Below are 22,622 nucleotides of genomic sequence, written 5' to 3' on the forward strand. Positions count from 1 at the left end.
GATATGATTTGTAATTTTGGCAATGCTATGGCATTTATGATTTTATTTTTTTAATTATCTCCCCTAAAGAGAAAGGTTTTAAATAACAGATCTACTGTTTTATGCAAGTTTAGACGTAATTCAGGATCCTGAGTCTGAAAAYACACATTGAGGTAAAAAAAGTATCCTAGATAGAGATTAGCATCCTAATGCAGTTTCTGACTGGAGTTTTCTTACCATATATAAGTACACTTATATTCTAATCTACTGCTTTGCCCCTAGAATATTTTCAATGATGCCGCTATTTTTACTACCAAAGTTCCTTTCTGTAGCTGTATAAATTTTCAAATATAAAAGATCATGCAGAAAAATGTAGGTTTCTGGTAGTCAAGCCTCTTTTAGACCAAGTATAGTGATGAGACTAGTTCTGAATAAAAAGTCATAAACTATCAATTAAACAAAGTAACAAAGCCACTTTGAGAACACTTGCATGTTTTGGAACACAATAGAGTTGAACATATTTTTTTCCACTGAGGTACAATAGAATTTCACTGCAGAGAACTGTAGTAGACCAAATTCTTGGGCATTCTGCTAAATCTTCAAAAAGACATTTTCATCACCAATTTGTGTTCAGTGCTGCAGGAGCCTATCACAGGAAGACAGAACTGCAAAGGGGCTTCCTGTCCCATCCTCTCCTACTGGGGGTTACCTCACAACCCTCCTTTCACAATCAYAGAGGACTGTTTTCAAAGCAGTACAACCAGAAAGCTTGTCTTTGTTTTTAACACTGGCAACTTCAATGAATAAAAAYAATTTCAGCAGAAATTACATAGAAGTCGTTATAACAACTCAATATTTCAATTTATTTATTGATGCCACATAAGCTAGCAATCACACTTTTTCACAGTTGCACCATGCTGGATGCTTCACAGTCTTTCTGGAAACCACCCTTATATGTCCTCTGTCTTTGTTGGCTGTTTTTAAGTGATAAACCATAACCTTAGCTTRTGGCAGAGGTTAAAGCTTTTGAGAGCATGACCTTTTGTTTCCTGATACAGAAGCTCATCACTGTCTTCAGGTTGTTTGTCTCATTCAATCCACTAAACTGACCTACTACTCTGAACAGAAAGTCAAAAAGTCACTGCTTTGCTTTGTCTTGAAACTCACATATTTCCACATTTTGAAAACAAGAATTCAAAACCTGCCCGTGAACTTCAAAGTCACATCTCCACGAAGGTACTTTTCAGAAAACAGAAGAAAACTGAACAAGAAAAGTAGGCACACAAATATAAAAACATATGCTAGCAAAACCAGCTAATAGCATGACCTTTCTTTCATGCAAGCAAACAAAAGGCAAACTTATAAAACCAAGGAAAAATGATTTTTTCCACATGAAACCACAAAATATTTCAAATTGCCTGACACTTAAATATTAAAATCAAGTTTCATAAGCTAATAGTTATAATGCCATGTTGTCTTCAACTCTATTTCAATGTTTTGCTATCCATAAGGCAATTTCAGGATGTTTAAGGTACATGAAAGCATTTTGCCAAAGAAAATGATAAATATTTTTTTCATATAATATTGGTTTTATGCAGGGATTCCTTAAGCAGCTATAACAGGGCTTAGAAAAAGGATATCTGATATAACAAAAGAGCACTATACCAACTAAGCATTATCATGAGATATATGTAAGGAAGAAAATACTTACAGATTTTTTATATCTACTGCTCCTCGGAATGCCTTCCTTGGTATTGCTTGAATCTGATTTTCACTGAGATCCCTAAGAAAACAAACAAAAAAAATTCAATGTAAAAATGCCATATATATACTTAGTTCTATGTAAAACAAAAAGGAATTTTAAGAAAATAATTTCAGCCAACATAGTTCAGTCARTATTTCCAATGAAGCTTATTTTATTACATTAACTGATTTGTAATTGAAGAAAAAGAAGGAACAATAATAGTCAAATTAGTTTATCTGTGTCACACTAAGTAGTTCCTTTGGAAAACAGCAACATATATGACAAAAAAAAATAAAAAAAGCAGAAGTGAGTGTTTTCACTCTTCAACCATTCCAAATCCATGTTTGATAGTATGTCCAGCTCCAAGTAAGGAAGATTGAAATCCAGCAAAAAGAACGAATAATGAGTTATTGAGAAACAATTATAAAGCTGWGTAATATCTGATATCAACATGTTTCTAACTTTTGTTTCAGAGTGTCAAGCACCATATATTGTAAAAGAAAGCACCAGTATTTTAAAAGAAGGAATTAAAATACATTCTTCAGCAGATATATAGCGGTCCTCCCAAAAAATCCCTATATGATCAGCTGTACCATGCTACCTGAAACTATTATCTTGTACAAAAGAGAAATACTATTAATGCTTATAAAATTATTAATCAGTAGCTTTTTTTTTTTCTATCTGTATTAATGAAGAGCCTTTTTTTTGGAAATGCAGACACATTTGACACATTTTTGTCCCTCATGGATCAAGATTGGAAATAAAGTCTAGAGAACTGAAGACAGTAGCAGAGGAGACAAAAAAAAAAAAAAAAAAAAAAAAAAAAAAAAAAAAAAAAAAAAAAAAAAAAAAAAAAAAAAAAAGAAAGAAAACAAAAGCAATCTAGGATCCAGAACTTTTCATTTATGCTATGCACTATTAACAATAATGCAGTGTAATAGAAGATGACCCGTACATTAAAGTCTTTATTGCTGTATCTATACTACATGCAGTCTGGAGCTTTCACTTGAGACAATAGTTTGYTACCTAATTTGGACCAAATTCAGTTTTCACACATGGTACACGAATGTTTGAAATCCTGCAAAGGGGCCTGTCTACCTTGGTGTACCAAAATGATGAAATCTGATCTTCCTTTGGAGGCCTTCCAAGATGCACCAATCTATACACAGGATAGGGAGCATGATTGCATGGAGAAGCTTTCTTGAGCATTTGAATAAAGTGTGCAAACAAATCAGATGGATACAGGCRTCTCTACAGAGGGATTTTAAGTCCATTTGCACAGCAGTTTTCTTGTGGTTAACTAGATTTCATTTTGCTAAAACCAATCCAGGACCTTCACTCCAAGAGCACGCCAAATGCAATCCAACTCCTAACAGAAGTAAAGTTTCTCTGCCTTGAGCTTCAGAGACATCTTCAGAGGACCTTTTTTGGAGAGTTTTTAAAGAAACACTGCAAAACGGTGCACAGAAAAAGGAGATCTAGCTCACAATAAGTGAACAAGCAAGAATCATTTAGTTGATTAGACATAAAAAATCATGCTTTGGATATACTCCTTCTCTAAAATGTAATCTACCATGAGCTCATATTTCCAGTTCTGCGCAATCACTCCTGAAGATCTCTTTCAGATTTATGAACTTGCAAAAAGTAATTTGAAGACTTTATAAAACCCCATGCTGCGCAACTTTAACAAAATTTATATCAATATAATAATTTTGAAAATAATTCCACATACATTGACAGCAATTTTGTTTTATCCAATTCATTGTTAATTTATGGAAAATTGCTTTCTATTTACTAAATCTTTCATAGTTCATGCACCTAATTGCACTGCAATATCTTGCAAAGTATACTGAAAACTAGACCCAATTTTAATATTATTAATCGTGTGTGAAAAAAGAGAATTTGTGAGCTGTGATTTAATTTTCAAGCCACCTAAGTAATCTTGAAATGGAATATGACTGCACTGCTCTGACAATAAATTCAGTGGCAATGAATGAAAAAGTAGCCTWCAGCATTTGTTACGGTAACATGATTTAACAGCCTACTTCCTTGAAAAAAAATTCCCTTATAAGCGTAAAATGCAAATATCTATATTTACACTTCTGTTTAATTGACTAATACATTTTACCTACACAAAAATTGTGTGTGAAATGGCTAAGCTAGCAGCAGTGATTTGTATCATGATCAATGATTATTTTATAACACAGATATACGTTTGTATCTATGTAAGCTGCTGCCATACTCATAAACATATACTACAGGAGATAATGGGTAATGGTGCATTAAGCTTTTCATGGCATTTGATAGAATATCATCATTCACCATTTTGTATAATTAAAAAAAGTGAAAGATGAGCAATAGTGATGCCAAATGTAAATTCTTTCTAAAAATCTAATAGAAAATGGTCAAAATCCTTATTTCCATGGGAAATCTTGGCACAAACACAAGTATTTTTAATTGACTGCTATTCTGCCAGGTTCCTCAGCATACAATACCCTGMGCTTTAACGTGTGCACAGGTATGTCTGTGTGCATGCACGTGCAGAGGACAGCAACCAAGTAACTGCATGCCAGATTTACTGCTGGGTCCGCACAGTCAGCACCATTTCTGTGCAACACAAGATCTAGTGGACTGAAGTATAGCATTCCCTGGTAATTTTAGCTCATTTCAAATGTAAACTACCTGACTGCAAATGTTCCCAACCTTGCTGAGCAAGGCATTGTTTAAAGTGTCCTTTTAAACATGGAGAGCTAAGTAAGGTTGGCAAATGTTGTTTTCCAAAAGTAATTTTTTTGCAATGTTTCAGCCAGTTTGTGAAACTTTCTTGGAACTGATTCTGTAACAAAAGCGTAAATTCATTTTTACACTGCACAATTCTGCTTCTCATAATAAATATGACTTTTTTATAGCAGGAAAAAATTTAGTAATTATTTATCGATTGCTTGAAGTTTTCATCTGCTCAGTGTAAAAAAGTTTCCTTATTTAAAAAAAAAAAAACAAAAAAACCTTAAGGGGCTTAAACTAACATTCAACTTTTTTCTTCCTGCATAAATTACACCTACATTTCACAACTCAAAAGCTGCGTGTGGTCTTTTCTATTGACGTTTGAACCATTCCACTGCAATTCTTAGACTGATCACAAAAAAAGGTCACAAATAGCACAAGGTGCAATGTGCCTTTCAGGGGAAATGGGGCAAAAATCTATTTTGTAGATAAAACCAGACAATTTTGCAGGCCATTACATTGCATTGATTTGACTTTGCAACTTATATTCTGTTGTGAAGAAAGGTGCAAAACTCCTTTTCAGTCTGATGGTCATTGTATTGCCGCACTGATAACTGTGGACTTCATCTTCCTTTTCAAAAATAGGCAGCATTTGAATAGAGACTCTAATTTAGGATGGCAATTGGTACCCCTAAAATGAAAGAAGGTCTAAGCATTTCAGTAATGTTTAAGCCAGGATACAACAAAGTATCCTGCTTTTATAAGAAAACATCTGTATTTTTTTTTTTTTAAGCAGAAACCTGCTTCGCATTAGAAAGCAGCAATCTGACCAAGGTATTTTCATAGGAACAARTTATTGGCCATTATTATTACAGCCCAAGACCTTACATCAAAAACCAGAATACCTCTGGAACAGTGGAATTTGTTAAAAAATGTTTTGTACACAGCTAGAGTGAAAAAGCCAAGGCTATCTGACAATTTCTTTTTTTTTWAAACAGAGCCCAATGATCTAGTGAGATGTTTTGACAAATTCATCTTTATGCAGATTGATTCTAGCTGTCATTGTGGCTCCTTTGTACTAAATTGTTCTTGACTCTATTGTGTCATTCCTAGAGAGATATATTCTGAATTATTAAGTCAGAGGTGTAGTACCTYAGACATTAACCTTTCAAGAAAATTCCTTAGTGGGAATTTGTGGGCTCCATTCATGTCATTCAGTTGTGGGCAGARCACCTCCATTCCTTGTCCTCCATGGCTCCTCCTTATCTCAACATCACCAAACCTGTGCTCAGTAGCTTCAGGCTCTGCATCTGAGAGGCTCTCAAGGAGAACTCTCAGCTTTGTTTCCTCAAGTTAAAAGGTAATAGAGGGGTTAAATGGCAGATTTGCMACAAAAGCCACCTGGGTGAGTTAGACTGGCAGCAGCTGACAGAGACTCTCTTTAGAGGAGGCACAAATGAGTGACTCTGCTGCTGTCAATGGGCAAACCAGCCTGGGAACAGTGGATTGTTYCTGATCTGTTTAAGGAGCAAACACGTCAAGCATTCTTCTGAGTTGTAATAYTCCAGCTGCAACCYCATCTTCTCATGCTGTAAAAACAGCAAACCAAACACATGCACCAAACAAAACTATAAATGAAGATACACAGTGGAGAATGCACATAGATTTCTGAACTTTTGCCCAACTATAGCAATTTAAAAAAGAATAAAAACTTGTATARCATTTTTCCCCTCTCAGGCCAGTCATGACCTAAATCAAAGACTAAATATGCTCCATCTAAATAATTATTTTCTATAAATAACATAGTCTATCCAAGTATACCAACTATAAATAAAACCAGAAATAATGGATCCTCTAAGATCTGTGATCAAGTAAGTTCTRCAATTACTGTATTTATGTAAAACATAATTTATTTTTAAACAAACCGGATAAAGGCAATTTACATGCAATGAATTCTGACATTGCATAGAATTCTGACAAACTCATAGACATTCCGATAAGCATATACGTCTCAGCTTTTAAACCAATTTCCAAAGATTAAAGATTTAATTTGGATATTCGGACAAAGCAACTGAACTTGTCTAATTTTGAATGATGTCTAAAAGAATGTAGATTTCTGCATTTTACAAACCAATGAACTAGGAAAAAATAACAAAAACAAACACATAAAAAAAATCCTGAACACCTCTGCCACATTCTACTCCCCCYGCCTCCCCCAAACAGTTTCATTTTGTCTATGCAGGAGTTTTTTGTCCAAGAATACATTGGTAACGATAACATATTAAGCTTGTGGAAATTGCAGAAAGACCTTGTCAAAAACCTAGTTACCTCTAAATCCTTCCAAAGAACAGCATGGAAATGGTTCAGTTATATTTATCATATTTACTGGTTAGTAGATAGACATGTATCAGGGAAAAAAACTCCCAGCCTAGAGTCTTGTGAACATTTGAAATTCACAGAACTAGAAAACACTGACCTRTTCTCAGAAAAAAACCTCAAAGACTTATATATAGTGTTGCTTTCTTATCTGAAGATAAAGCCCTGAGATAACCTGAAATTAATGATCCTGATAGAATGTTTCAGCTCTTAAAAAATGCAAACACTGCAGTGCAGWTATTSTATTACTTACYATGGTTCTCAGCTGAATATCCTATATAGCTTTAAAAAGGAGTGCTCAATTTTTAATTATATAAATTGAAACATCACATGTAATATCTGTATCATGAACTGCTAAGGCTGCATCAGAGTTTCACTGTGTGGCTAAATCATTGTTCATTCTGAAACACTAAATCTTTTGAAGATGGCAGGCCTGCTTGTAAATTTAATTACTTGTAATTTTATTTTCCTCTATGGTTTAACCTCCCTCTGTGTCTGACCAGTGATATCATAAATCTATACTGCCATTCTCYACTTTGCAAAATACTGAGTACAGGGAATGAGTAATGTGTCCTGATTTTTTAAGGAAAAGACACAAATACTCAGCCAAACTAAGTACTTGATGCTTAGCAGTTTATTTGTGCCAGTTTATAAAAAAAAATAAAATCTCATGAAGTGGCTACTCTATGATCAGCATCCTGATAATTATTTACATATAAGTGACATGAATGAAGTAAGCCTTGCTAATTACTACTCTCTTACAGAAAACGACAGTTGTACCATTAGTTGTACCATTAATACATTCTGCATTAAATCCTCCATGCTTGGACAAGGTGGCAAAGTCTCATAGACAATGAGACTACTGGGCATTCAAAGAAATAAAAAGACTGAGTAYTATTTAAATTATTTGGCTGAAAATCAAATATATTAATTTGGTCATGGGGGATTTCACTTGGAATACAAAGGTGGTGAAAAGACCAAACAACATATTTTAGAATAGGACAGCTCAGTTGAAATGGACCTACAATTTCCACCTAGGCAAATCAGGTGATTTTGATGGAATAAGAAACRACTTCTTTTTATGAGCGTAAGTATTGATTAGACATTTATCCTAAAATAGTAAAACATTTGTATTTCACTCCTAAAATTCCAATTTTCTCTTTCAAAATCTGAATGATTTTTTTTTACTCTATATTAGGTGTCTTGTGTTATCATGGAGTTCTAAGCAGACTTTTTTTTTCTGCTCATGAAACTTCATTCATCRCCATACAGCCACACTCCTAAACTGCAAATTTCCAGTATGACTAGGAATTTAAACTAAGAACTCTTCCAAATGCTACAGGCATGCTTTGACAATCACAAGTTTTATTGTATTAGAATAAAACACGTAAGTACAAAAATTATTTTCCAAGCTATTTAATGAGAATCAAACCAAACTACAAACTCTTCAAGGATACAAATGCTACTGAACATTGTGGTGTTCATGCAGGAGGACTGTCCTGGAGAGAAGGTTCCTTTAAAATTAGTAGCTCAGGTGAACTGAAGCTACTGAAGCCTGCTTGGAATTCTATCATGGCAGAAATATATCACATTGTAACATGAGCTTATTAAACCACCATGAACATTTTAATCTAGAATACATTTTTTATCCCACGTTCAGCAAATACATTAATATATACAAACAAATAAAAAYCTTTCCCATTAGTCAAGCGAGGCTTATCCAGTTAATTGTTAGAACACTGACATATGCGTGGCTTTAACTTTATRCAGCTACTGTGTAACAAGTTACAGTATGGCATCACTTATTTATGAAGATAATCTTATTCCCAAATGGCTTGTCATGTCCTCTTAGAGGCATAGCTTTCTGGCAGATCTACAGATCAATCAAGAGAGACTGAACAAAAAAATGTTTAAAAAGGTTTAAAAATATATACTTAAAAATTCAGTCTAAACTCTTGTTCTGGAAAAGCAAACAAAGAAACAAAACCAAACAACCAGCAACTCTGCTCTACCATTATTCTTTGACTGTGAAATAAACCAGTTAGCTTCTTATTAATTTCAATGTTTTTTTTCTTCTCTTCTTTAGTAAAACAATCATTGAAGCTTATTTCTTTTCATATTGAAGATACAAAAGGTGTCGAATAGTAGTAGCAGCAGATAGTATGTCTCTAAGGCACATATACATCCYCTTATGAAGATAAAAACTATACATTATAATCTTGAACATTAGTTCTGCAAATCATKATTGCTGCTGCTTCCCACAGGAGGATTAAAATTTCATGTATGAGAAAGCTACTATTAACCTCCTTTCACAGATGGGGAAACCAAGGCAGTGCGTATCAGCAGCACGTATCAGTGCCATGCTGAGGAGCATAAAACAGATGAGAAAGATTTAGATCACAGAACTTCAGGTTCTCTCTGCACCACTAATTTCCATTTGCTCTGTTGACTCCCTGCAGATTCAGATGCTGCACAKAGTAGGCACATAACCTATTCTCACGCTAAAGCAGGATCACTCCCTGGGCCATGGTGTGCTACATTGCCCAAGTGAATATTTCACATTTCACAGCACAGGGCAATCATCACTGCAACATAGACAGAATTATTAGAGTCACAGCAATTCCCATGGTAAGGATTGCATCTCCTTTTTTTTTTTTTCCTAAGAATATTCAGACTGAATTTCCCGGCCCACTTTCATCTCTCATTTTTTAATGATAGCACTTTTGATSATATCATTGATGTTTCTTTCATTCTTAATGCTTGAGGTTTTTAAAATGTCATCCATTTATAAATCTGTTATGGAATCAAAATGTACTTCTTAATATAGCTTTTGGCATACTATTATCTGTATTATTTAAGCACCATATCTTTTAAACTACTTTATTTATTTATTAAAGAAGAAAGATCATTTATGCATAAGTATAGAACATATACAGCAAAAAAAGTAACTACACAATAGTAGTACTGGTACTTGTAGTCTCCAGAGTTTATCAGTACCGTCAACCTTAAGTATAAGTCATACAAAACTTAAATTCTGATAATTAATAATATTTTTTTTTTAGTTGTTTATTTATTTATTAAAGAAGAGAGATTATTTATGCATAAATATAGAACATATAAACAATTTATTTATAATTTTGAGCACTAGTAATTGGTGATTTCTGCAGAATCTAAATAGCACAGAGTACAAGCATTAAGCCTTTTACTTTTTAATAGGAATACAGTTTGGTTTTGGACTAAGCCAAACCTCCAATTCCAGTTTTGGCAGAAAAGTTAACTCATGGGCTGCAAAATCAATCCTACTCTACAATGCCTCCAAAAGTGTACTTAAATCAATTTGTATACTCTRATACTACTAAAAATAATTGCCTAAGGAGATTCACCATTTATTCTTAAAATTAGCAAATGCTAATTGTGCAATAAAATAGGAGTATTAGGACCACACATGTTTTTTATTGGAGTCTTAGAAATTATTTTTTGAAAAGGAAAGCAGTCTTTAATAGTCTGTTCCACTAAATTAATATATAATTCTCTTTTGTTTAGACTACAAAAAACCCAGCACAAAACAAGAAAGGAAATTACATGTTGSAGCTAAAGAGGAAAAGACCACCCACAATTTCAGAGAGAATTGCAATACTACTTCAAATTTGGCTTCAGCATAATCCTTTTCATAGAAAAAACTTGAAGCTCTTAAGAACACTCCTCAGCCCTCCCAAAGAAGAAAAACTGACAATTCTTTGTCCTCCATGCAATCCCAAGCTGAAGGAAGGCACTGAGTGACATTTTACTGACTGCTGCTCATCATGCACCCCTAACAGCACTATCATTGCCTAACAGGGCCCAAGGCAGGGGCACAGCTGTGATGTGAGAGGCTGGTGCTRACCTACAGCCCTGTTTGGAGTCTGCAGAGTGGGAAATGACTTTTWCCCAAATGGATGTACATCCATAAGGTGAGGCCACACCTCAGGGGTTCATTTCTGGGCCCCTCACCACGAGAAAGACATTGAGGGGCTGCAGAGAGTCCAAAGRGCAGTGGAGCTGGGGAAGRGTCTGGGGCACAAATCTGGTGAGGAGCAGCAGAGGGAGCTGGGGGTGTTCAGCCTGGAGAAAAAGAGGCTCAGGGAAGACATTATTGCTCTCTATGATTACCTCAAATAAGGTTGTGGGCAGGTGGGGATCAGTCTCTTCTCCTGGGCAACAAGTGACAGGACAGGAGGAAATACTCTCAAATTTTGCCAGAGAAGGTTTAAGTTCGATGCTGCTTTTGTTCATGGATTTTCCTCTCCTTTTTCTTTACCCAGATTTGAATTGAAGCCGAAATAGAAAGTAACTTCCATCTTTACGAGTCTTTTTTTTTCATACAAGGCCACAAAAGACTGTTTCATTGTAGGGAAAGGGTGAAGATTCTGCTATTTTCATTTTTCTAGCCTCTTAYAGGTGATTTGGTGATTAATTTTTAAGCAACTATTACACTTGACAGACTTGGAAATGCACTATAAGTTAAGAACTTTAAAAGAATAAAACAAGATTCTGCCAGGTAACTTTCACTTCTGGTACGTTAGACACTCAGCATATGCATGGCTGAAACATCCATTTGGCTTGGCTGGGAATCTGCTCACATTAAGAATAGATGAGATGGCATATTTAATTTTCCAAAAGACCTCTTTGACAGTATCTGAAAAATCTATCACTACTTTTCCCYGTAACAAAACTTCTTTTTTTTAGAAGAAGTCTGCATCTGTCAACATGTCTTTAATATTTAATATTGTTTCACCTCCTTTGGAATTGAAACTGTAAGCACTTTCAGGAACTAATTGAAAGGTTGTCTGGTATATTGTCTAGTTTCACTCCACAGTCTATAACCCTGTATATTGTCTTCTGAAATATCACTCAGCAAGCTGTGCAAATTTCTCCGTTTTTTCAAAGCAGAGCGGAGTGGATTCCTGATCCAACCCCATTATGTAGAGCTGCAATTCCAACACWGACAAGTAATAATTACATCCCTGGACACAGACATTTTTCATGAAGTATAGCTCCAAACTTTTACTCTAGTAATAAACTGAGTAGCTCAAGTGTTTCCTAACAGTAAAACTAACCTTGAACAATTTATCAAAGGACACAGAAAATTTTGGAGAGTAAACTAGAAAAGATCTTGCAGATCACTAATGTTGAATAGCACTGTGCTCACCCTTCCTTCATTTGAGTGGAATGATGCAATTTGGGGATTCTCTCAAGATAGGCCTGCTTGATAAAACAGATTGTACAGTCTTTGCTTTATGCATTATCTGTAGTTGCATAATATATATGAAGCACTGATGCTTCAAGGTTTAAGGCTGTTGCCTGTCAGTGCCAAAAATGATGCTAAAACAGTGAAAGAAACCAAAGCAAAATTGCTGCTTATCAAGATGACCAATACTATATCATGGTTTCCTTGTCTTCACCCATCTGCTTATGCCCATCCATCATTTCTGACACTGTAAGGTCTTTCAGAGAAGCTGTTTTGTTTGTTGGTGTTTTCCTTATTCTGTGTAACAGGACAGTGAGTGGCACCACTGGGCTTCTGGACTGGGGTGAATTTGGGCTTTAAGTTGCTCCATGAGTAAACGAATAATGGAAAGGACAAGAAACATGTTCATATTATTCTCCACTTCCCTGACAATGAACTATAAACCAGTAGTAACAAATTCAATTATTTGAGCAACTGAATGACTGTTTTGGGGKTTTTTTTGTTCTATTTCTTGCGTGCTGTGTATGTGCTACTTAATACAATTCAATTAAAAGCCCATAGGAGAAAAAAGAAATTGTTGAGAAACTTCAGGGCAATTACTGATACATACATTAAGGTACTCTGGAAGTAAAACTTCCCACTGACCAGGATTAGATTAATACTCTAGCTGAGCATCCCAGAAGTGTCAAGCCTCAAGTTTCTGTTCAATGGCTCCGGGCTTTTCTTTCTTCTTGAGCCTGACTTCTCTTTCTATGACTGTTCCAGCTCTTCCCCCAAWTTTTTTTCCTTTTCAGTGCCACATAAAGGATTAGAATTTCAAGAGGTATTTTCTGCTTATAAAAGGAGCTGAGAATACAAGCAATCAGTAGAACTGGTCTGTAAAACAAGAAAAGTGCATGCTAGCTGGACTCAGAGGCTATTTAGAATTGAAAACCCTCATAAAAATTATAACAATGTACATAAATAATAAAAAGAAAATTCTCCATTCCAGAATGAATTGATCACAACCAATTTCCTAATCAATAACAAACTAAAATGAACAACCATAGGTAAAAAACTGAATCAGAATGCTCCCATTCCACATTTCAAGAATGTGAAAAGTCTCATTTCTTGTAATGGCCCCGTCTGTATGCTGCTGCCACAATACCAGTATGCAAATTAAATTAAAATGTTCTCAGAAAACATAATCCATGCAAAACTGAATTTATTTTTTTAATAGAAAAGATTAAATTTTATTGCTACTTCTGCTATATTTATCTCCTTTCTCCCCTCAAACCTGCAAAAAGGTTCAGCTACTTGTACTAGGAATAATTTCCATTCAGACATTTTTTTTAAGCTTGAAGTCTACAACGCTGATTTTCTGTTCCAGGACTGCACGTTTCCAATGACACCACCAAAAAGCAGCTGCTCTTAAYTGCACTTTAAAAACCCATCCTCCCTCTTTTCAGACATTTTCCCTCTATCTGTATGTTTTCAAGCCTTTTTTTTCCAAATTGCTAAATTCTTTCCCTTGCAACAATATCCAGACTCTCCTAAGTAGCTGATGGAGCTTTGCCTCAAGGAATGATCCAGAAAACCCCACTGAGAAGCCCTAACAATTAGGGTAAAGAGCGATTATGTGTGGGGAGTGATGGTTTTTGGTTGTTGGAGGGTTTTTCAATTCAGGAGGATAGGTGTTGTGTTTTGCTCAATGAGGGCACACAAAGGCAGCTGGAGGGGATGGATGTGAGTTCAGGATTTGCAATCAAGTGAGAGCCCAGCACACCCAGGATGAGTGAGGGTGACACTGAAATCTCCATTCACAAGATCCTACACACTCCTGCAGTGGGTAAACAGGTAATTTCAGAAAAGAGAGGTCTAGGTTACCACACAGAGACTGAGAACAGTTATGGTAATTGGGAAAAAGGCTATCAAATTTACTGAAAAAAAACCAGAACAAAGAATGCATAATCCTCCCTACTGCTTGAGGACTAATTTGGAAATATACCATCAAATGTTTAAATACTTTGACTGAATTTTGTTTGAAGCATAAATGTTAAGAAGGGATTTAAGAAACAAGGCTAAATATAAGAAGACATGGCATTGCACTTTATCAATAATAACCACTAACTGGATCAACAACATCTCAGCACTATCCAGCCAGGCTTCCTGCTAAAGCAGTCTGTGTGAATTTATTTTTATTTCTAGGGAATTCAGGAAGACTTGCACCAGCTCAAAAATCCTAGGACATGCATCTTACAACAGCCGGAGCATCTGTACTCACTCTTTGAGTATGAACAGATCTCCTCTTGCAACAGGACTGGCTCTGAGCTCTGAGGTGATTGAGTTTAAATGATACCTACACAGATAGCTGAGTAAGTGTGAGGATTCACTTCTCCATAGACTCCACTGCCCTGGCTCTCTGTTGCCATATGGCTAATTCCTTCTCACACTTATCCTTCTGTTTCAGTTCATGTTACAGCACAGTCCTTTTACAGACCTGCAGCTTCCAGCATCTGCAGCAAAGGTCCCAGAAACTGATTCAGAGGCCGAAACACAAGCATATCCAATCCTGCTCCCACACAGGGCTATACATCTTTGTTGGAAGACTGACACATGGTCCCCATATGCACCAGTGATAACATGAGCCTGCCAGGCACAGATGTACTTATAGCTCCAGAGAGATGCAATCTAATGATGGATAGGAATAACCCAATCATACGAACATTTGTTTTTGTAAACTCTACCTAGTGCTACAGACAATATGTCTACATTTCACTGCCACRTTTCTTCAAGGATATCAAGATGTTCCTAAGGTATGACAGGCATACAATGAAACTTAATGGTATGTGAGATAGAGGCTGCTTTCCAAAGYACAACTTAATAGTTGGAAGTTCTAAGAAATAATTGCTCCTCTGGCAAACCCAATGAAAATTAAATTGAATTAGACACTGGAACTTTTTCATTAGAAGGCTCTGGCAAAATAAAGTTAATAGATGGAAAGCTTTTTGCAATTACAAGTGACAGGTGCATTGCCTTCTCTAAGCTTTTAAATCACACATGTCAAAAAGCCTACTAAAGTGCATTTTTTAAGCTCCTTCCAATCTACTCAACTTTTATGAATCAAAATACTGTAGAATTATTGAAGATATATCATTTAAGTCACAGCTTCATGGAAGTAAAGAGCCAGAATTTCTATAGAGTTATACATCTAACATATTTAGGACAATGTATTATATCACAGAGTAACTCTGCCTCCTGTTCCCATTCACTTCATTTGTCACAATGATTTCCTGCTCAATTCTTAACCACGGCACGAGAAATACACAACTTGATTTCCCTAATTTAAAACCAAGTTTATCGTAAATTCAGGCCAGTATCAACTTCGTTTGAATTATGTATTCTACGTTTTTAAGGTGATTTAGGAGAGAGATGGTTAACAGTATTTATGCCTTTGAAGAAACTATTTCAAGACAGAAAAGAGGCAGAAAAAGTTTGAGTTCAGGTTCTGCTGTGCTTCTTACAAATGAAACTATTTTCTGTGAACATGTTCCAACAGTGGGAGCAAAACCTGTCATTGCACATCTTCCCCCTGTCCCTCAGACACACCTGAGCCAATCCTCTGCCTCTCATTCCTCGCTCAAGGGAGCGACCGGGGAGTACTTAAGCCCAAAAGTAAAAAAACTCTAAATCAAAACTCCAAACTCTCTAATGATTATTTCCAAGTTGGGGTTTTTTTGGTTGTTTTATTTTTGATTGTGGTTTGGGGTTTTTTTCTTGTTTGGGTTTGGTTTTTTGGTTGGTTTTCTGTGGTTTTGTTTTGTTGGTTTTTTTTTTTTTTTTGTTTTTGGTTTTCTTTTTTTTTTTTTTTTTTTTTTTTTTTTGTTGTTTTTTGTTTTTTTTTTTAAATAAACACCAACCTTAATTTTGTTACGTTAGGGATCAAGTTTACTTATGGAATGCTTCTCATCCTCACTAATTCTGAAAATAAACAAAAGGATTACTCTTCAAAGATCCTAATTATCAACTAAATGTCAAGCTGTTACATATTGTAAGATGACCTGTAACAATATGAATTGTACAGGCTGTGGTGCAGCACCTTCAAAGACATAGGATAGAAAATTACATTAACTCAGTTGAACACAGCCCTTATTAGCAAAAATATACAAATAATCTCATCCCAATTCAGGGGAGCATGAAGCATGTGCAATTTAATGTATGTGCTTAAATCCCATWAAATTCATTGTAACTACTCACAAGTTCAGTGTTAAGCACGCAACGAAATACATCTTTGAATCACACACTGCTTAGAGAAAAACAGCAGTGAACAYGTTTAAATTATTGGCTTCCCTAATTTAAGCATATATGAATGAAGACAAAATTCTCCTCAGGTGGAGAAACAGAACAAGAAAAATAAGAAAATCGTTTTCTGTAATCCATCTATAAATTTTCATCAAGCCCCATGACGAATTATCGTGACACCAAAACTCATATTTCAGACAACTGGACCACTTGCAATTCCTTAATAGAATTCTCTTTCATATTTAATAAAACTCAGTTTTTGGTGCTGCTTTTTGGGTTTTCTCTGAGGAATGGGGGTGAATTTGCCAAAAAAAAAATGAAACTGCAAAGTCCTCACATGCTTCTCTCTAGAACTCCTTATGAGTTCAAGGGATTTCTCTCAGAGACAGAAATCTCTTCCAGTGTCCAGGTAGATGAAAGCTTTGGTGAGGAAGGTCAGCATTTCAGGAACACTGACCATTCAACATAATACTATGTTTCAAAACTTTGTGTCAGGTCTCTATCCGTGCAGAGTAACACAGGAACTATGCTACCAAGAGCACCATTCTGAGGAAGATTCAAAGGTAGTTAACAAATACACTGGCAGAGTATAAATATCACTGGAAAAGTAAACACAGATGAGGATTCATCCCTCACTTACAACTGAGTAAGTCTGAGAGCTGAACTGCATCGGTACTGAGTGCTTCACATATGCAAACTAAAAATACACCAAAACCACCAAAGGAGCCAAGGTGTCATGAGGAAATGTCTGCAAACATTTACTCCAAACAGGGACAAAAACATTTAAATATTTTCCCTTAGTACCAATTTTAACTAGACCGTGGGTGAGAATGAAAGGTCTGCAATCTGTGAAAATGAAAAGATCAAATTCAGCATTCAGTAGGGATACAGAATATCTAATTAAGCCCTAGATCTGCAGTAATTTTTTTCTGTCTCTCTTCCATATCTCTTTTGCCCTCCCATCCACATCTATAAATAATGAWAATGAGCCAAAGTTTCTTCACTGATGTAATGCTTTACACAAATATCTGAACAGAAAATATGTTCACAACTGTTCTGATGAGCTACATTAATTTAACAACTTAAACAAATATAAAATAAKCATATAGAAATATGGACTTGAAAAGAGATATAAGATAATCCTGTTCTAAACAGAACTTAAAATACTGATGCCTTAAGGAAAAGGACTTACCAGATTCAAATCCAGCTCAAAACAGTTGGGTCATACAAAAAGAAATCTAACTCTGTATGTTGGTCATACTGACTTTATTCAGGTGTTAAACCTAACTTAAAAACAAATATTCTGATGAGCTTTAAGGTATTTATTTTATTCTTCTGCATTTGTTTTTTTCTTTTTCTTTAACCTAGCTGAAATTTAATTATGGATAATTGCTATTTATAAGACTTATTAACACATATTTTTATATAGAACAGGAAGAAGAGTCTTATATAGACTTCTGCATACCTACAACAACTTCTATTTGTTGGGTTTTCGTGTTTTGATTCTGCTTTTTTTAATTGGGGATACATCACTTCCAGTGGGATATTACCCTCCACATATGAAAACAAACGTCTGTATGGTACAATGCCTGACTTGAAAAACCAGCAAACATCTCACAGTGTCTGTTTTCCACAATATTTTTAATATGCATGATTCCCTTCTCCACACATGCAGTAATAAGCAACACAAAATGCAGATTCCCAGATTGCAGTTGAACAGAGAAAGACAGAAAAAGCATTTAAACAATGGGAAACTGACTTTTTTTTTTAAATAAAATAGATTACACCCCTGGGTAAATGTGCCTAACAATGGAAATCACAACAGCCAGGATTACAGTATAAGGCTTTCATATTACTGCCAGGTATGTACATGTCTAATARTGAATGTCTTTGTCTTCCTTACATTTATGAACAGATAAAGATTATAGTAAAAAATCCCCACACTGAAATAAAACTGAGACTAATCTCAAGATTAGGAATCTAATCACCRTTAGAAATAAGATACAGGTATTTAAAATGAATAGGAGGTCAATTTGCTACAAGCAACATGACATTCTGTATTGTTCTGTATTGCACGTGCAGTGCATACTCCTGCACCACAACTGAAGTATTTTAAAACTCACAGGCTGACACAAAAAGCAACAGATTGAAAGGAGTTTCATTAAAAGAAACCGAATGTGTCAGCAACCGTCTTCAAGTTCAATTTTGGTCGTAGAGCTCCCTGGTATTTTTCACTTTGCTTTTCTAACTAGTTCCCCTATGGATTAACCTCTTCTCACCTCTGGTTGTATATACACTGCAAGACAGAGCTGCTGGACAGTTCATTAGAGAAGCTCCTGCTGTTTCTTCCACTGGAGAGGAGGCACCTCTAAGTTATCATACACAGGCCAGCCCAAGTCGACATGTCTTCTAACAACTTCTGGCAGCTTTGATCACACTGGTGGTTCACACAAGTTTCACAGGGGAAAAAAAAAAAAGAAAAAAAAAAGGCAGGAACTTTGAGGCATTTCCTGCTACTCCTTTGGAAACCAAATACCATCACTTAGTAATTCATGTACCATACTGGTATCACCAAGYGGGGGCAGTGGGGGATTGGATTTGGGGACTTTTTCCATCTAGCACATCTTAAAAGTAGAAAAAATATATTTAAATGGAATGCTTAAATGAACTGCTAAAAAAATTAGTGTTTTATGTAATTTCTAGATGGAGGTTCAAACATAATACTAAATCTAAATTAAGTTTCTTTTCAATATTTTAGTTGCCTGAGATGTGATCCAGCCCAAGGTTTATAAGAACCTTTGCTTTTACAACCTCAGCTTTGTAAACTGCTCGAGGTTGCTTCTCTTTTCTAGAGTTGCTCTATGTAGCATAGTGGCAAAGAAGCTTAAATTGCACTAAAGCACATGAAACAGGCTCCTTGATATCCATCAATATTTCCCACTGAAAGTCTCTTTCCTTGACACCTCTGGTGGCCAAGCCAAAAAAGTCAACGGTCTGCAGCAGTGAATGAATACTCCAGGATCTTTGCATAATGGTGCAGTTGATTGAAGCCCTGTTTGAGACGCCTTTCCTCATTTCCCACACATTTTCTGACCCATTTTGTCCGCCTCTTCTCAGAGGGGTTTTGCCTGTTATATTGTGGGCTAAGCAGTAAACTAATTATCTTGTTCAAATCCCTTTGCAACGCCTCTAATCCTGTTAGTTATAAGAATGTGTGAATACTGATTGCACAACTTAAAACAGGGAGAAACAGAAAAAGAGACAGAGGCAGAGGGAAAAAGCCAAAAGGCAGGATCTGGGAAGATCTACTAGCCACTTCAGTTTTAAAGGCTTGTCAGGACGCTCAAGACTCCCGTCCATCACAAGACAGGACAATTTGCAAGGTCCATATTTTCATTTTCTGTCAGTCTTTAGTGTCTGCCCCAGAACTGCCGCTATTATCCGAGGCAGCTCTGAGTCCTTTGCTCACAGCAGAACTTGCTGACCCTTGACTCCAGTTAACAGTTACATTTTCTCTCTTTCCCCTTTCATAATGAACATTTTAATGAAGGGGATGACAATATTACAATGTGTCAAAGAAGCCATATGAAGTACCGGAAATGAATGAATGTTAGCGCAGGCATCTATAGGCCCTATGAGTGCTACTTCTTTTCTTCAAAGAAGCCTCACAAGTCTTATTAAAGAGCCCTCYCGCCCTCTCCCTCAGCCGAAGATACCGGAGCAGTTGCCTCCTGCCGTCCAGTACTGAGTGAACTTTAATCACTTTTCCTATTTTGTTCACACTGGGGAAGGAGCCAGACTTCACTGAAAAGCCTGCAGTCACAGTCGATGTTAAAGAGCATGAAATTTATCTGACTTCCATAAAAGATGAGCTCTGCCCTTCCATTCCAGCTTTTGCTAAGCTGGCTGCTCCGGGGACARCCATTCTCTGCTCCAAAAACAAATATTTGCTTTTAGCGTGGATGGATGCTGCTGCCTAGGAGCGCCTTTTCCCTTGCTTTTTAAACTGTACACTTAGTTGTTTCCACCTACAAAGAAGACTTGTGGTCTTGGGAAAGAAATTTTACTTTATCATTTAGACATGCTGTTTTGCAAGTGAAGGTTTTAAAAATGCAAACAGTTCCTGTTTTACATGAATAATAAGCTCTGGCTAATTGGTTACCATAGAAGCAAAATAGCTAGAATCCTCATAGAATAAGAGATTTACCTTTTTTATTGACCATTCTTCTCTACAAAAATGCCTATGTCAGTGACAACCTAACTCTTAGGATAAAATACAAAGTTTGTTTTCACACATTCTGTAATTGGAGTTTTGAGATACTACTCATCTGGTGAAAATTATGATAAATTTTACAATTACACAGCAYTCCATTATTTGGGTTTAAAACCTTTCTATTTGGAATTGGCTCTACAATTCCATTATTAATGTTTGCTTTCCTCACAAAGGCAAATCAATGACATATTTTAATGCATATCTCACAGTACACATCTTCTCTAAGGATCACTGCTCTATAAATARGTGTTTTCTAAACAACTGACTGTATAACTTTAGAAATGTGTATTTCAGAAGTGGTAAYATTTCTGTGTCATTTAATCACACACATATTTCAAATCCTGTAGTGAAATGGAATGCAAAGAACCCAAAAACAATTCCAGAAGCAATTGATCTCTAAAACATTTTATGTATATAAAGAGCCTGAAAAGCAGTAACAAAATTGCATCGATAAGCTTGATGATAAAATGATTGTGCTATAAAGGAATGAGAAGTGGTACTGATCCACTGACCATCCACTCTGTGTGCCATAACCCACTCTAATCCCCAATTGATACTGACAACTGCAATGACAAGGGCTAAATTGGAGCCATAAGTGGAGTAATGATAGACTGCCACTTCAGCATGTCAGCAATTGCCAGATTAAAATTAATAACACACAAAAGTTCTCCTGTAAAGACAGAGACCTATCAAAAGGAAAGAAGTGCTTCCTTAACTGTAACCTCCCCAAAGTGTGCCACCGTGCTGCTCCCAGTGCCCAGCAGAGGTGAGCTGGTCCTCAGCAGGAGCCACACGCTCAGGGGAGGCTGCTCTTGCTGTACTTTCAGCTGTGACCACCTAGGGGCACTCAGCGTCCTACAAATCCATCGCAAATCTCAGCTTTTGATCCAGTCCCATTCCCGTGTAGAGCACAAAACACATTTTCTGTCAAGCATCCTGCCTTATACTCAACTTGAACAACAATGATGAGTATTGTTTATTGATACTTTATTACTGGCAGATAACCAGCCAGACTGCCTTGTTCTCCCTAAATGCTTCCAAAGAGCTTTATTTGATAAAGGCTTTAATACACCGTGAAGATTTTCAATCAATAGGCAAAAATATACAGACCATATCTTCTGAGAAAGCAATTTCAGATTTTAAGGCTGGACTTCTTCCAAACTGCCAAGAAACTTCCAAACTGCATGGAAAACTGTCTAGAGGAGTTCACTTATTTGTAATTCACTATCACTTTGAAAAGGACAAGGCAAAAATGGAATATAAAACTGAGAAAGCACCGCAAGGTCAGTAGAACTGCAATGTTTTCTTCTTCACGTACGTTCCTCCTTTCTGCATACTTTTTTATATACAAAATTTAAATGCAAACATAACTCTATTCCTGTATTTTGGGATTCTCTAATTTATTTTAAAAAAACCCAAAATATTTGGTATAATTAGTCTTCCAAATTTTCATCAAAAAAGCCTGAAATATTTTCAGTGATGCAATCAGCAAAATAAAGTTTTAGATTGAAGGAAATGGTTCGTTTAGGCTAAACTGCAGCAACCTACAAGCCAATCCTATCTGATATTTTATGGTCAAGTTTTATAGCATGAAAATTCTGACTTTCTGCCACATTTTTTTCTGTTCAAACAGGGTTCACTTAACAAGCAGAATGCAGACCTGCTGCTTTCCCTTGTGGCTAACTTCACTTGTTCAAAGTCTTTGAGAATCTTGGAACAGGGCAATAGCTCTTAAAAGAACTTTGGCCTGCAGCTGTTATTAACTAGCTTTGGACGTATGGACCTCCGTTGACAAGCACCTCATGTAGAGAGGTTAAAAAATTGCTACCATATGCTTTCAGCTTTTTTAACCTACAATGTAAAGGCTCAAAAAAAATCTTTTCAGTACTTTAAAAATACAAATCAATTTACATGTAAGCCAACACTTCTATCTTCTATTGCCTTACAGTTATGAAATATATATCATCTTCTAAATGACACTGCAGTGCTCCAAAAGGCAAGAGCTGATTTCAGTGGAA

General features: G+C 35.9%; 1 protein-coding gene across 1 annotated transcript in view; it reads right to left on the minus strand.

Moving 5' to 3' along the window:
- Positions 1 to 22,622, minus strand: part of SLIT2 (slit guidance ligand 2) — a 259,493-nt gene that overhangs the window by 109,940 nt on the left and 126,931 nt on the right. Inside the window, exon 5 of the mRNA XM_057365074.1 lies at positions 1,691 to 1,762. Within this exon, the coding sequence (XP_057221057.1) occupies positions 1,691 to 1,762 (72 nt within the window). The remainder of the gene's footprint in view (positions 1 to 1,690; positions 1,763 to 22,622) is intronic.

Source organism: Malurus melanocephalus, unplaced genomic scaffold (genome assembly GCF_030028575.1).
Source record: "Malurus melanocephalus ecotype Western Australia unplaced genomic scaffold, MMel_1.1 scaffold_47, whole genome shotgun sequence".
Classification (NCBI taxonomy): Eukaryota; Metazoa; Chordata; class Aves; order Passeriformes; family Maluridae; genus Malurus; species Malurus melanocephalus.